The following is a 15,698-nucleotide window of genomic DNA, read 5'->3' on the forward strand; positions in this document are numbered from 1 at the left end:
CTCAGCTGACCATTTGTAATGTCTGATCGCCCACTGTGAGATGTTGCCCAGAGCCGACCCTTTTTCCAGTCTTTCCTTTCTGTCTCCCAGAAAGTAATTTTGGTTTTATAAGGGCTGTCCCCCTGAAATGGCCCCAAGTTCTGGGAGCTGGAAGCTCAGATCCGAGGTTACCCATCTGCGGGGGGATTGGGGGGGAGCGTGGTGGTCAGCTTGCATCCAGCTTCTTGAGTGGGGGAGAGAGTGGAGAATCCTGTTTCTGCAGCCCCTTTACCCAAGCGTGTCTGAAAGGCCAGCCCCGCAACCCCAGGGCCTGTGAAAGAGTTGCAGGATATTGCCTAAAACTCTCTGCAAACGGCTACTGAACTTTACCCCAGCCTCCTCCTCCTCCAAGCTGTAAATGCGATTAAAGGCACCCAGACCCACTTCGGAGGAGGGTCTGGGGCCAGTGGCTGGTTGTCAGCCGCCCTGCAGTCAGGTGGCACAGCTGAGAGGGAAGGGGTTCTGAAGCACTGGGGTAGGAGTGAGCCAGGGCCCGCAGGAGCCCGCAGCGCCCGCTTCCTTGATTAAGCAAATGCAGAGCTGCCCAGGATTTGTTTCCCCTGCGAACTGAAGCTGGAGGGGTTTTATTTCCTGCTCTCCCTGCAACATTGGAGCGAGCCAGCCAGCGGGGCAGCAGCTGCTCTGCCCCTTGTCCTTAATGAGATTGCATTCGTGATAAGCTCAGTTATCTTTCAGGGTTAAACTGGGGGGCTGGAATGGAAAATTCTAAAGATCCTCAAACTGACCCCTCCCCTGAAAGCGTTGGCAATAGGGGAAGCCCATGGAGGAGCCTAGGAGTTGGGGGGAGTTGGCTCAGGGGCTGGGGAAGCTGGGACGCTGGGAGCTAAATGGCGTGACATGGGTAGCTGGTGTTGGCGGGTGCTGTACCTGTAAAGGGTCTTAGGAAGTATTCCTTGGATTGCTTTCTGTACTGTGAAAGCAGCGTGGCTAGCTTCGTTTTCTGGATGTGAGCTGGGGTTCACGCACCCGGAGCCACTGGCGGTAAGCAGAGCTTTTAGTTCAGGACTTCAAACTCCACACCTTACACTCTTTTAAATCCTACTTCTGGAGTTTATTCTCCTCCCTCCTGCTTCTGAATCTGATGGGATTAGGAGAGAGGGACGGTCCTCTTCCCCTGTATAGAAATCTGAAAGTCAAAAGGATGATCAGATGCGGTAGCCCAGGCACTGCAGAACTGAAGTCGGGGTTATTCAGAATGCCTCTGTTTGCCTGCTTCCGGGGACAGAAGGCTCATTACTGCGGCCTCGTTCCGTCTGTGATCAGTGCTGGTTGTTCAGAGCTCTGGCGTAAAGGATTATGGGGTCCCAGGCCTGCTTCTTTGTACAGATGTCGTTCATGCTGTGGGGGACACGTGAGAAGAGGGTGCGCTGCCTACCCCCACCCCCACTTGGAAGGCCTTCAAGGTATCTCCCGTTCTTTCTCTTCGATGGGCTGAACATGTCAGGTTCCTTCCGCCATTTTTTGTTTTCCCCGACTTGATTTCCCAGTGCTCATGGCTCTTCTCTGAATGGTTTTTCCATGATCATCATCATGATACAGAGGAAGGTATAAAAATTTTGGAGTCGGCAACCCTGGGCTAGATAAAATCCCAGCCCTGCCCCCTAGGAGCTGCTTAATACCTAGCAAATAACCTAACCATTGCTTTACAAGGTGTGGGGAAGGAGTAAATACATGTAAAGTACCTAACACATTTTCTAGCTCAGAGTCTGTGTCACAAAGGGTCAGTGCCCCCCTAGTTACTGGGGAAGGAGGTGCTGTAAAGACACGTCATTGGAGGTACACCAGACCTCTGACAGACCCTTATTTAAATCCTGTTTTCTATTATAGCAGTCTCTTCTCCTTTTAAACTCCTCAGTGGAGGTGTGATGTGGAGGCCTTTCCCCACCCTTTCCTGATAAGGCCGGGCCCATCTTAGGGTGGGGTAGGGTGGGGGCTTCTCAGTTCCTCCCGGCAGGGAGACTTGTTCTGGCTTAGGCCAGAAGAGCCTTTTGTGCCCTGGGGGTAGGTGATGCTTCCCCGGCCCAGCTTGAGTGCTCCCTTAGTTAGGCCCCCCTGGCCTGCCCACCTCCTTCTCACCCTCTTCCTCAGGCCGAGTAGGGCACCAGGCTCACTTGTGCTAAGTTGGGCAAGGAAGTTATGAAATACCAGATCCCGGTGGCCACTTTAAGGAAAGCCCAGCTCACCTGGAGAGAGAGGGACAGGGCCGTGCCCCATGGGCCACGGGGGCGGAGGGGCGGGGAGTGGAAGGGGCCTCCCAGACAGCCAGGGCACTGGGGAGCAAATGGCTGCCGTGTGGCAGCTGTGACTTGGCTTCGCATGTCTGGCGGGAGTCCGGTCCTGTCAGTGAGACGTGCTCCCGGGAGAAGGGCTACGGGGCACGCAGCCTGCTGCTTCTTCCCAGTCTTAGTGACGACCCAGAAGCTTATACGCCGGACTTTGCCCCACTTCCTCTGAAGAAGCCAAGAGCCCTGTGGAGAAATACAGGAAGAAGAGTAGGATCCCATGGACGGTTTCATAAACCAGGGGGCGCAGAAAATCGGCCCGTCTTTCCAGGGGTTGGTATTTCGGATAGTAAATTTCATCGGTGAAGTTCGGTCAGCAAGAACCCTGCCTTCCAGTCAGCACTTGGCTCCCTGCTGAAGTGTGTGTGTCCTGTAACCATCAAAATGTCCAAGTGATTTTTATTTTTACGAGAGAGACTGCTTCCAGCATGGAACCTGTCACTCCCCTGAGCTGCTCCTCTCTGTCTCCGTGCCCCCCGCCCGGACTTAACTGAATATTGAAATGCTCCTTTACCCGAGGATAGTGAACCTTCTTTGTGGGGAGCCAGCAGCGTGTGGTAATCCTGGCACCCATGGGGGCTCCTGAGACCTGATCAGCACGGGGCAGCCGCTCCAGGCTGGAGGAATGGCCTCTGCTCCATTTGTGTCTCTCTATCCCAGGGTCCCATTAAGAGACACAGCGCAGGAGACCCTGAGCTTCCTCTGAGGCTGATGGGGCTTCTTCAGGTTTGCCTTCCTTCCACGCTCTCCTCCCTGACTGTTCTTCTCACCTGCCCTTTTTGGGGCGCACATATTCCCATGAGCAGCCGAGAAATTTGTGGGGCCCGTGAGGGTGTCCAGGACCACCAGAAATCCTGGCTGCCGGCTTTGACTGTGGAGAACATCCCACAGCACGCTTCCCGGGAGTGACAGCTTGGCGGATGCCATTTGCTGGAGAGATGGCTCTGAGGGTCCAGAGTTTCCCTGAGGCACAGCACTGCAGGCTGGCCCTGCATTGTCTGAAGTTCGCATATGACATGTCCCCGTTCCTGAGCGGCTAAAATAGGCCCTGCATAAATTAACCACCGCCCCCCCCAACACACTGCATTCCTTCCTTTCTTTCTTTTCACTCATTAATGCATTCATTCATTCATCGTGGTGGATACAGCTAAAATTAGAACTGAGATCCGAGTTTCTAGCACCTTGGTTTTTAACAGTGGCTCCTTCCAAATTCTCGCAGAAGGAAAGTTTCTCAGGGAGATCCTTGGTTTTGTGTCAGCTTTCTTCCAGAATTCTCTGTAAAGATAAACGCTGGTTCGCAACGCTTCGCCAGAATCCCCTGAGAGCTAACATACAGACTCGCAGGGCCGATCCCAGGAGGTGTTTCTGATGTAGTTGTTCTGGAGTGGGGCCTGAGCATCTTTATTTCTTTTTCTTGCTCTTGTCTTACTGCAGAATCCTTGATACAAGCGCTGTGTAAGTTTGGTGTATAGCATAGCGACCTGACTGACATACATTGAGAATCTGCATTTCTAGCAAAGGTCCTCTGATGCTGCCTCGTGGGGACTACACTTTGGGGTGGCCTGTGTGGCAGGATCAGTAGTAGTTAACTTCTCACTGACTGGATGAGACTGACATTTCCTTCACGTGGTGTTTACTTCATTTTTGCTCTGTGCAGTTGTGCCTACGCCCTCCCAAGCTTCTGTGTTCCCTGTCTCCTGCCCTCCCCCATTACTTCCCCCCACAGACACCTTGTTGGAACCCCAGGACCTGAGAGTGTAGCTTCCTGTCAGAGCTCCTCTCACTCCAGGCCTGCATTTCCATATGCAAGGAAACAGAAGTGGCCTAGGGGACATAGATGGCCTCTGAGGTCACACTGGTGGATCAGTTGAATCCAGCCACTCAGGCAGAACTGGGCTGTTCAGGATTTCAGGCAGAGCCTGGTGGCTTCCTTCCAGTTTCCTTCTCCTTCTAGAATTCAAGGGTGTAGAATGTGGAGGTGCCCCCACCCCCCATCCCTTTGCACAGCAAGGGCAGTGAGTGCTTACAAACTCTTGCCCTGTGCAGTGAACTTTCCCGTCTGAGGTAGAAGTCCAGCCATGCATCCTGCCAGAGGGAGGAAGGCAGAGGTGAAGGTGTGAGAGAGGTCCTTTCCCTGCCTAGAAACAGGCAGAAATGCAAGGCCAGGTGCCGAGCAGTCCGGAAGGGCAGAAGTGACTCAGAATATCATTGTGACGAGTCAGAGAACGTGATTGTGGGGGTGCATCTGTTCTCTCCAGCCCTGTGCCAGGATTGCAGATTTTGTCCAGAAGAAACTCAGCAGTGTTTAGAAGCTGGATTCGCTTTGCTCTGCTGCGGATCTTAGGGGCAGGTTGCTTACCCCTCTGCACCTTAGTTTTGTCATCTGTGTAGTGGGACCAGGGCTCCTCGGGTGTGGCTGGGAGGATGCAATCAGATGCTCTACTTAGAGTGTGGCAAGTTGTGTTCCAAGACCCAGTAGCCGCCATCATCATCATCAGTAGTATTGGTATTAATATTGCAGAGTCAGAGTTTTATACAAAGAGCTTCAGGAATTCTCTCAGTGGGAATGAAGTGTGAAACGTGGCCCCTGAGGAATAGGAGTGAAGGGGGCCGGCATGCAGAGGTGCATTCTGGGAGAAGAAACTGAACAGAGGGGCGCCTGGGTGGTTCAGTGGGTTAAGCCTCTGCCTTTGGCTTAGGTCATAATCTCAGGGTTCTGGGATCGAGCCCCACATCAGGCTCTCTGCTCAGCAGGGAGCCTGCTTCCCCCTCTCTCTCTGCCTGCCTCTCTGCCTACTTGTGATCTCTCTCTCTGTGTCAAATAAATAGATAAAATCTTTAAAAAAAAAAAAAAAGAAAGAAAGAAAAAAAGAAACTGAACAGAGAGGTCACCCCCGGCAGGAAGGCCAGAAGGTAAAGGAAGGCCAGAGCATAGGGAGCTTTGAATGGCAGGTTAGAAGGTCTCACTACTTCCTGTCGTCTTGAGGGGATGTTTTGGAGGCAGACCGCAGAGGCCAGCCCTGTGGGAGGGCCCACATACATGGTCTTCACTGTCCCCCCTCACCCAGCGGGGAGAATGCAGAACTGGCCAGAGCAGCTCGCGTTGCCGAGTTGGGCCCAGCCTGCTGGAACGTTCCATGGGACACTCCAAGGCCTCGTCTGACCAAAGCCCATGCCAGTGAGGGAGACGGTGACTTGCCTGGGTTGCCGCCCCGTGCAAGGCATAGACTGAGCCCATCGCCAAGAAACACATCAACGTCCTGGAACTCGGAGCCGTCATCACAGCTGTCAGCCTTCACAGCACACACGAGGCTGCCCTGGTTAGAGGAGACAGTCTTGCCCCACGCTTTGAAGGCCAGGGAGAACGGGCATTGCCGAGGTGCGACACCTCATCTGGTTCGGTTTTGTCCCCAGCCTAGACAAGAGGGAGGGAAGAGGATTTTCCTTTCTGACGTAGCCCGGTCTAAGAGAGACGTCCTTGCGGCTTATAAAGCTCCCTATTAGAGCATCCATGGGCCTCTCCTGTCATCCTAGGCATCTGACTTACCCCATCTGTCCCGCAGGCCTTTAGGAGAGATTTTAGATTTCACTGAAGAATCCTTTGGGTTTTCAGAAGCTGAGAAGCTTTGTTTCTAGACGATCTTCCCTTTTATCTTTCATCTCCCCTTTGCTATCTCATTGGACCTGGAGACAGGCTCCTTAATCTTTTCTTTCTGGCTTTACATAGCATTGTCCCTTATCTCCTTGGGGGCCTGTGGGCTGGAGGCCAGCCTTCCCTGCCCCCTCATCCTCACAGATGGACCTCTGCCCTCTCCAAGTCGTCCTGCTTCCAGTGGATCTGGGCAGAGCCCCTGTGGGAATGCAAACTCAGCGTCCCCCCGCCCCCGCAGGAGCCCCGAGACCTTCCCGATTGCCATCCTGTGCTCCTCACGTTCTCCTGCTCGAGTCACCTTCTAGGACACAGCCTCTCCTCACCTGATCTTTTCTCCCCTCTTTTTCCTTCTCCTCTCCCCGCCCCACCCCACCCAGGCGATGGTGATAGAGGTGAAGGGTATCTCGAATTTTCTTCCAAGAACTGTCCTGTACTTATCCACTTGCTGAGTTCTGTGAATCCCTCAGGCCTGGTGGAGCCCCAGTAACCCCTTGTCCTTCAGCTTTAATTGCAAGATGTCTTCAATATTCAGATCCTGTACATCCAATATCAGAAGATGGAAGTTTCAGGGTCAAGTGTGTCAGGTCGGCAGGCTCCCATTCCGGGTCCCTGTGTGTACTGAGGAGATCACTTGGTAGACTTTTTTAAAGTATCTTTTTTAAATGAGCGGGGAGGGCGAGTTCAAATGTTAATGAGAGTCGTAGTTATATTTTGGAAAGTTTAAATTCCAGAGGCTCATCTCTGTGACGTGGGTTTTTAATAATTATATATAGAACTATAATTCACTTTATTTGTTTGGAAATGGTGGTAGTTTCTAGAAAACAACCATGGAGCTGTTCCGCTCGACTTTCTTCCTATTAAAATTTACTATGAGGGGCACCTAAGTGGCTGTCAGTTAAGTGTCTGACTTTGGCTCAAGTCATGATTTCGGGGTCCTTAGGTCTGGCCCCTTGTCGGGCGCCCTGCTCAGTGGGGAGCCTGCTTCTCCCGCTCCTTCCACCCCTCCCCCCACTCGTGTTCTTTCTCTTTCTTGTGCGCTCTCTCAAATAAATAAAATCTTTTAAAAATTTGCTTGAAATTTGCTGTGAATTAAGAAATGAATAATAAGGGAGGGAAATCTGGCTTGTTTTTTGTGTTGTTGTGTTGTTTTTTTCTTCTTCCACAGTGTTTCACTTCACCCTAGGCGTCTTTAAATTTGGGTGGGGATGATCTGCGAGGATGTTTTGTGCATTTCTAAAACCTGATGAGAATTTTAATAAGCTTGACCTGATTCATAGTTTAAAGGAAGGTGAGTTATATGTCAAGTAAAAGCAGGATTCTTATCCTGCTTACCCCCAGGATGAGTTTCTGAGCTCCCTAAACTCTTGATGCTGAAGGGAAATGTTGAGGCTATAGCCGCATGTGCATCATTCTGTGGGAAGGTCGTAATTTTTTTGTCAGACCCTCAAGGAAGTTCTTGCCGCCACCAAACCATTGGGAATTACTGAGGTAGTAATAAGGATTCCTCGGGGCTTACGGGGTCTCTGCCCCACCGGGGGCTGTCCCTATGAGTTGCTCCTAGTTTCTTGATACTTGACTCAAGATCCAAAGAACTTTTCAGGAGGGGAAGGGGCAAAGAGAAAAATTGGACAGTTGCCGACAGTGAGGTGTAGTTGACGTGTCAGCAGTCTCCACGGAGCGGCTTGCAGCCCGGTTGGTGGCACTTTGTCCCCCAACCGGCCAGTCCAGCAGGGGGCTTGCCTGTCCGAGGTGCTCAGGAACCCGTCGCGGGCAAAGTGAGTGATGTTCAAGATGATAACTGGGCGTGTGGCCTGACGGAGCAGCTTTCCTCCAGAGGCTCGGAGAGGGGATAAAAATGAGAAAGTGGGCCAAGCAAGTGTTTCTCGACAGGGTTCGTCTGTGTGGCATTTTGATTTAAGTCCGTCTATCTCCTGCTTGGGCACTCCCCAGTTCAGCTTCGAGATGGCTGTTCTCAGAAACCGAATGTGGCTGAACGCTGCAGCTCCGGAGGAGGCTGCAGAAGGCTGCATTCTGGGGCTCCCGGACTTGGCAGAGGGCCAGCGTTCTCCCAGGGCAGGGATTGGAGACCCCTGGCACCCCAGAGCGCATATGCTCAAACTCTTGGGGGGGGGCGTGTGTGTCCCTGGAGAAGTTTTCTGTATCCTCCCTACCGCAAGGAGAAGCTTGGTTCTGTCTGAACTGTCGGGGGCACTTCCCCTGTCACTCAGGAGAAGGTGTACTCATCTGTCCTTATGTTAAAGGATTGTTTGGTTCCATGTTGTCTGCTCTCTCCAGCTGTCTTCTTGCCACTGCGTTGCTGATAGCACTTAGCGCGGTCTTGTTCTCTCTACCCTTGAAACCGGAAGTCCGTCCTCATGGGCTGTTAATGCGCTGCTGGGATGCCCGCAGCTCCCTCCGGGGCCAGCGGTCCTAGCTGCTGTCACGCGATGTTGCCCCCAATGCGCCCGACATGTGGGGCGTGCTTTGGGGCGGGGGGGTTCCTGTCTGTCCCAGGCACACTGGGAGGCGGAAGCTTGCTTACGCACGCAGGCGGGGATGGGACCCGTTCTCTTGTCCTTAACTTGTGACTCTCGCTGCTAAGTGGAGAAAAGGATGCAGAGATGGGACCATTTCTGGTCTTGACTCCCCCTTCATGTCACCTTTTCTCATTTGTGCAGGCTGCTCCGACTCTGTACTCCAGAGGTGGTGGCTTTGAGGTGTGACCCTGCCCACGTCTGGGCTCCGCCAGTGCCAGCCCCTCAGTAAGGAGGGCCAGCTTGATAAGACGAGGAAAACAGGTCAGTTAAACTGGATCGACTTTCCCGGAGTCACAATAACTTGGAATGTTGAGTCTTCTCTCCCCTCCCCTCCCCTCCCCACATTCCCTATGAGTTGCTCTTTCTCTAACCCCTGGTCCTCCTGAGGCCTTGCTGCAAAACCACAGTGAAATTGTGACCCTGAGTTGCTAGCTCCCCCTGATCCAGTGGGCCTGAAGTGTGGGAGGAGAAATCTGGGGTGTCGAGTGTCGGTCTCATAGGAAGTAGTGCTTCAGACACCCCTGTTCCCTGCCCACCACCCTCCACCATTCAGGCTGTTTGTGCAAATAACAGAGGCCTGGCAAGTCGACTTGGCCCTGTCGATGAAGATGAAGACTTGACTTCTTATCTGTGATTTGGGAACTTCATGGGAGCTCCCAGTCCTCTCTGGTTCCAGTTGGAGCACATTGCATTAGAATGGGGCCAGTGATTTTTATTTTGTTTATTGTCAGTATTTTATTGTTGTTATTTGCTCTCCCGCAGTAGCGGGCCTGATGCGTAGGATGGTGTCAGAGAGCAAAGGGAAGCATGAAGATGCCAAGACTATTAATATCCCTAAAGAAAAACACGCTTTGTAAATGGACCTTAAGCTGTGCGGTTCCTCTTTCATCCCTCAGATCAAATCTCGGAAGGTTTAGGTTTTTCAGTTTGGGTTATTGCCCCAGTGTAGTCCAGCATCGGGCATGGGTCCGGGCCACCTGGCCTCTGGTTAAATCCTTGCACAGATGTGCCTTAATGCTAATGTGGATTTTTTCCCATAACCTGGAACAATGAGCTCCCTTATTTTACACCAGATCCTTTCCCTTCTTCCCTGTTCCATCCTCCCAAAGACAGAAAGAACTCAAGTCTAAGACTCAAGAGCAAACAGGAGTAAAAACCAAAGCTCTTTGGGTTTCTTCTGAAACAACTTTTCAGGGATGAGTCTAATGACTGTGCTCTTCTTTTCAAACAGTGTAGCTGCGGGTTTCTTTTTGCTACCTGCCCTTTCCGACCAGAGATGAGAAGTCTCTATTAAAAAAATATATTGCTACTTACTTACGTGTAAACTAGGTAAAGGAAATAAATGTAGCATATGTTTTGCTGTCCAGACAAAATGGGAAACACCAAGTGTGCTTTTCTTCTTTTCCAACAGGGTTAAACCCTTGCAACGTTCGGCCCCAGTGTTGTTTAGCTCTCATGGCTATGGGTAGAGATTGTATATTGAAGACACTTAGGGTGTTTGCGAGAATCTATGTTTGATGTTATAATGACTGTAACAAAAATTCTTACTAGTAATCTGGCTCTGTTACCTGAATACATTTTTTTATTTTATATTTATAATTTTAATTTTCATGTTGACTGTCTTCGCTGTGCATTTTTCTTTCCCTGTTCAATGATAGAATATAATTTTCACAACTTATAATTTTACATTGAGTCCTAGAGGTGTTTAACCTATTCCCAGATTTCAGTAAATGACCACATTTTTCTTTCCTAAGTGTGTATTTGGCCAAAAGCAAGATTATCTCCTAAACTGCTCCTGTAGACCACTAGAAAGGTTAACTTTCTTTTTACTGACATAACGTAAGTACAATAAAGAGTTATGGTCAGCTATTTCATAATTTGCTGTACATAAAACTAAGGAGGAAATATATTTGAAAGAACAAGATGGTTTTAAGATTGAAGGCATCCACTTATTTGAGTCAAACAGATAATTATATGCTGATTGATTACAACAGTCCTAGGGAACTGACGATACTTTTAGAAATGCAATAGGAAAGAAATCAGGTGTGCCCCTGTGTATGCACACTTATGTGCGTGTGCTTGTGTCTCACGGTTTTTCCTAGACAGAAATCTCCCAAGTGAATTTTCAGACTATTAAAAACAGGAAGTTTGAAGTGCAGTTTTAAAAGGCCTAGCTTGGAGAAACTTCACGGGACAGCAGTTTGGTTTTTTCACTAATTTGGGATGTAGCTCTTCTCCCTTTGTGGGAAAGATGTGCTGGGGACAGCTCAATCAAGTAGTTGCATGTAGTAGTTGTAGTAGTAGTCTTTAGTAGTTGCATGTTTCTGCAGCTCGTCCTTTTACTTATACCATTTGGAAACCCGTTACAACCCTATCTTCAAAATGTCTGTCCACAAGGAGGGCACATTTCGTCTCTTGATGAGAAAAGTACTGTTCTTAAGACTCTCTTTGGCTCTTCTGGTAAGATTTTAGCTCGAGACTTCTCAGCTGATGGCAGCATCACTTACTAAAGTTATATCCCCAGGTTCTTCCTGCTCTGCTGCTGGACACATTTGTAGCCACTCTGGGTGTTACCATTTGTCATATCCTAGGTCACATCCCCTGAAGTTGGAGGAGGAAACCACAAAAAAATCATGTTCTTTCTGGTGGTGGTTCCAAGCCTTCACTTGGCTGCTGAGATAAGGAGCTTGATCTTTGACTAAAGTCCAGTTGAGGCCCGCTATGGGGTAATAGGATATGTGGCTTTACTGACAGGGCTCTTGCTCTAGAATATCTTCCCAGAGAAAATGAGGGAAGTAGTTTACCAGCAGACTTACTTCTGGCTGTACCTGCTGCCTTGGTCAGGTATGGCACTAGAAGGGGCCGAATGGCTATGAGCCGTGGTCTTCCATTTGGTCATTCTGTTCGTATTACCATCTTTCTTTTTAGATCTGACCTAACACCTTCTAGACCGTGAGATTTTCGTGAGTTCCTTTCTTGCCAGCCTTATCTTTGGTCAGTTTTAGGCAGAGACAGGAAGGGAGGGTCAAGCAGGAGTCTGAATGGAGGGGACTGGGATGTAGGGTATGAAGGAAAATTCAATGTGGGTATAAATGGGAACCCCAGAAAGTAAAATGCCACAAAATTGTTTTGGCTGTTGAGAGTGAGGGTGACAGCACTGTAGGGAACATCAGTTAAAGGTTGAAAAAGCAACCACAGAAGGTGGTTTTTGGAAGAAAAGGATGACTTAAAAATCACCTCCTCCCTTTTGGGTATTCTCGTGAATAGAGTGGCCTGAGATTACGACAAATACATGGTTTCAGTTTTTTCTTCCCTGGGTGAAAAGACATTCACTGAATCTTCTTGCCTTTGCTTCCCTTCCAGTGTCAACAAGTGATAGAAGAGAAGAAAAAAAAAGAAGTGAACGCAGACTCCTTTCCTACTCCACGTGGATGATAGCTATAGCAGGGGAAGGTCTCATAGTGTATCAGTTGGGGCAGAAAATGGAGGTAATTGACAGTGGGGGCTGGTTGGTTCTTCTTTCCACTTTCTGGGGTATAGGTACATGACCTACTGTATATTTGAAGCAACGGTCTTTTTTTGTGTTGATATGAAATTTGGTTATAAATCTGATAGGATTGGCTTCTCAGATGTCCTCCACAGTTCAGGCTCCCCTGTTAAGAACACTGTATTGCGGAAGTGGAGTTAAGTGAGACCCGATGGCCCTCATCATTAGTTGTTAAGTCTAGAACGTTCATGTAGTAGCACATGTGTTAGGGTTATGAGGAGGGTGCTGGCCAGACGTTAGCTCCCTGGGCTTTCCTAATTGTTGGCTAAGCCTTTCCCACTCGCCTAATGAAAGAATAGAGAAAGCCGAGAGACCCGAGTTGGCCGGTGTTGGGAGTTGTGTCGGTGTGTCCACTCAGAAAGGAAGCAAGGTTATCAGTCTCTGGCGTGACAGAGCCTCATTCACGTGAAAGCCTAAGTCATTTTGGGTCACGAGTGTCAGCTTGAACCGAAGGAGGGTTTTAGGTGTTTTGACCTGACTTAACGGTTATGGGAGCCCTGGCCAGCGCCCCCTGGCTCTGACAGACGCCAGACCTCACAGTGACCAACAGCAGCGATTTCCGATTTTCAGTTCTATGGCAGAGGCTTCTTAGAAGCTTAAACCCTTGACCCAATGACGTCAAGTTCGCCCATTGGCTTGGAAGGTTCAGACTTGTCTTCTGTCAACACCATGATGTCAGCGGTAATGAGTGTAGGGAAGGTCGCCGAGAATGGCGGGAGTCCCCAGAGCGCCAAGTCCCCCACGAAGCCTCCAGGACCAAATCGGATTGGCAGAAGGAACCAGGTAAGCTTTTGTGCACTAGCTGTGACATCTGGTGGCTTTAGTCTATGAGAACGCTGGGAGAAGGATGTTCGCTTGAGCCCCAGCTTCCTAAGCCGAAACCTTGGACGTGTTCAGAACTTAGCACATACCGAGAGGCTTCGAAAGGGCATTTTTCAGGGTGCATGTCAATTTCCTTTCATGGAGAAAATTTTCTCTGCTCTGGTGTCAATATTGGTGGAAGCATCCTTTATTCTCTGTCCTGTAATTTGATTCGTTTGCAAGCTTTCTTCACATGCTGGCCAAGGCAAAGAACTTGACGTACCCCTCCACGGTGGCATGGTTCATTTCTTTCTTTATGCAGCTGGTTAATTGGGTTTTCGAAGCTGCCTTCTTGATTTATTTCATTATTATTTTTTTAACTGTCTTCACACTAGGTAGCAAATAAGTACTGGTTTTGCTGAATCTCCCATTCCACTTTCCATCCTTGACAAAGCACAGAATTTGACTCCAGAGAATTCTACTTTAGTCCTCTTGAATTTTTAGTGGGCATCAGGTCAGGAGGTGTGGGAAAGAGTAAGTGGGTGGGCCAGGATTGGAAGGACTAATTAATGTGTTAACAAAAATCTATGTCTCCTCCTTTGGGAAGTAAGGTGGATCTTTTAATTAACGTACCCATGGGGCATGTGAAAAGTTGTGTCTCTTCTGTTAGCAACATATTCAGCGAAACTCGAGGAGTGAGGCAGAAAGAAGGTGAGTAGTTTTGTTCTTCTCTGAATCCATATAATCCCAACTGATGAACTCCACGCTGAATTTTTGGTTAAACATACTTAATGGGCTTATACCGAATCCTCGGGGGAAGAGGCAGTCTTCCCAGATAGTCTCCATTACCAGGGATGGCCTAGAAAGTAAACCCGTTGGGCTTCTGTGAATTTGTTTTCTATTTTGTTAACAATCGTCCAGTGACTCTCCTTCTACAGAATTGTCTGAGCACCATCTGTGATGGTTTTCTGTAAATTCTTAGAACATCAGTCCAGGCTTCCTGTCCTCCGGAAGGGCCTAACAGCCTAAAATCCCTCCAGCAACATAGGAGAAGGGTCCGTTGGCTAATGTCTTCCCCGCGGCTGAAGACTTGGCAGGGCTCTGTGATGACGTAGGGTCAGAGCACTGATACCTTTTTCTCTCTTTTTTCCCTTGTCTCTGCCTGCCTCTCTTCCTATGGGTACCTGAGAAAATACTCAGCCTGTATGACTGTGGCCTGAGTCAAGAAGGAGTGCTAGCTCTGGGAAGAAAAGGTTTATTTCCACTCTTGTGTGACTGTCCATCCATCCATCTATCTGTCCATCTCTCCACCCACCCACCCATTTCACAGTATATACTTCTGGCCAGGTACTGCCCCAGGTGCCAGGCATTTCGGGATGAATGAGATACGAAAAGTCACTATGTCCTCATCCTTCTGTGTTCGACCAAGACAAAGTGGCATGGGTAGTGACGAGCGCTTTCCCCGGCATAGATGGGGTTGACCCAAGTCCAGGCTCTGGTCCCTTCCCGGTGCTTCAGAGACTGTGGGGAAGAACCGTGGAGTGTGACCAGCAGCTCCTCCCTCCGTGCGGGGTTAGTGGAGGGGGCTCTGCGGGCAAATGGTGCAAGTGTCCCTGAGCCTTTCTTGTCTGCTTCCGTTGTCCTCCAGGGTTCCTCGGGACACTGGCTTAGGGTTTGAGAGGGGGCTCTGGGCCGCAGGGACTGTGGAAAGACAGTGCATGCAAAACCCGGAGCACAGCTGGCGAGAGGGAGTACGTCATCCTTACCTGTGAGTAGATAGGGACGGCTGAGAGCAGGCGCCCGGAGAGCGAAGTCCCATCAGCACTAGCACTGAGTTCCAGGACAGATTAGCCATAGCCGGACGCTGACGAGGGTGCCAGATTGTTTCATTAGGGAATGGTTAGTTATCACATTAGCTGCTAATTTTATCTGTCAGCTCAGGAAGTCTGCTCCTTCCAGCAGCACAGCCGCAAGAACTGGATTCACAGGGCTCCGGCCTGGCTGCTCTCTTTTCTCTTGGGTTGCTTTGCAAAAATTAAATCTGAGTCCAGGGATCTATTTCTCCCAGACTATTGTGGATTCTGTAGATCTGCTTTAGGGTCTGCGGCGGGCCACAGCCAAGCCTCAGAGAAGGTCTGGGTTCCGGTTCGTGATAAACCCTGGACTCTGTGCCAGACAGTCCAGGGAGCTGCTGAGTATGTCTAGTATCTGCCTCGAGGTGAACACAGAATGGTGGTTTTTTTTGTTTAGTTTTGTTTTTTAAGATTTTATTTATTAATTTGAGATAGCATGATGGTGGGGGCTTGGTGGGGAGCGGCAGGGAGAGGGAGAAGCAGAATCCCCACTGAGTAGGGAGCCCGACACGGGGCTTTATCCCAGGACCCTGAGATCACGACCTGAGCCCAAGGTAGATGCCTAACCCACTGAGCCACCCAGGTGCCCTCTGCAAGATGGTTTTTTAAAAAATGTGCTGCCTCAGGAGCTTGGCCACGTGGATGCCTGCTTTTTAATATTTATTGACATCTTACCCATGAATTTTTCTTTAAAAATTTTTAAAAATTTTTTATATATTTATAATATATAATTATTAATCATTATGTGTATAAATATAAATATATTTATGTATTATTTTTTAATCTACTAATTGAACAAAAATACCCCAGAGACTGAGTTTTGGCCCAGCAACGAGACCACCCTCGTTATTATAGTGAGTGCTTTTATTTTGTCGGGAATACTTCTATTTCTGGTGTTTCTGTTTGCTGGTCAGCTCCGTGCTCATGGGAGTCGGATGGGCCGAGGACGACCGACCTCACATGACC

At 49.4% G+C, this 15,698-nt stretch overlaps 1 protein-coding gene across 5 annotated transcripts in view; it reads left to right on the forward strand.

Moving 5' to 3' along the window:
* The window catches only part of RREB1 (ras responsive element binding protein 1), a 128,621-nt gene that overhangs the window by 52,097 nt on the left and 60,826 nt on the right, over positions 1–15,698 (forward strand). For 4 of the 5 annotated variants that reach the window (XM_080807203.1, XM_080807206.1, XM_080807207.1 and 1 more), the window contains exons 2-4: positions 8,673–8,792; positions 11,895–12,019; positions 12,649–12,861. In XM_080807203.1, coding sequence (XP_080663329.1) covers positions 12,691–12,861 — 171 coding nt within the window. In that variant the 5' untranslated portion in view covers positions 8,673–8,792; positions 11,895–12,019; positions 12,649–12,690. Of the gene's footprint in view, positions 1–7,291; positions 8,793–11,894; positions 12,020–12,648; positions 12,862–15,698 lie in introns of those variants that run through there. The other variant, XM_080807205.1, reaches the window with a different exon arrangement.

This window comes from Martes martes (genome assembly GCF_963455335.1).
Source record: "Martes martes genome assembly, chromosome: 6".
Lineage (NCBI taxonomy): Eukaryota > Metazoa > Chordata > Mammalia > Carnivora > Mustelidae > Martes > Martes martes.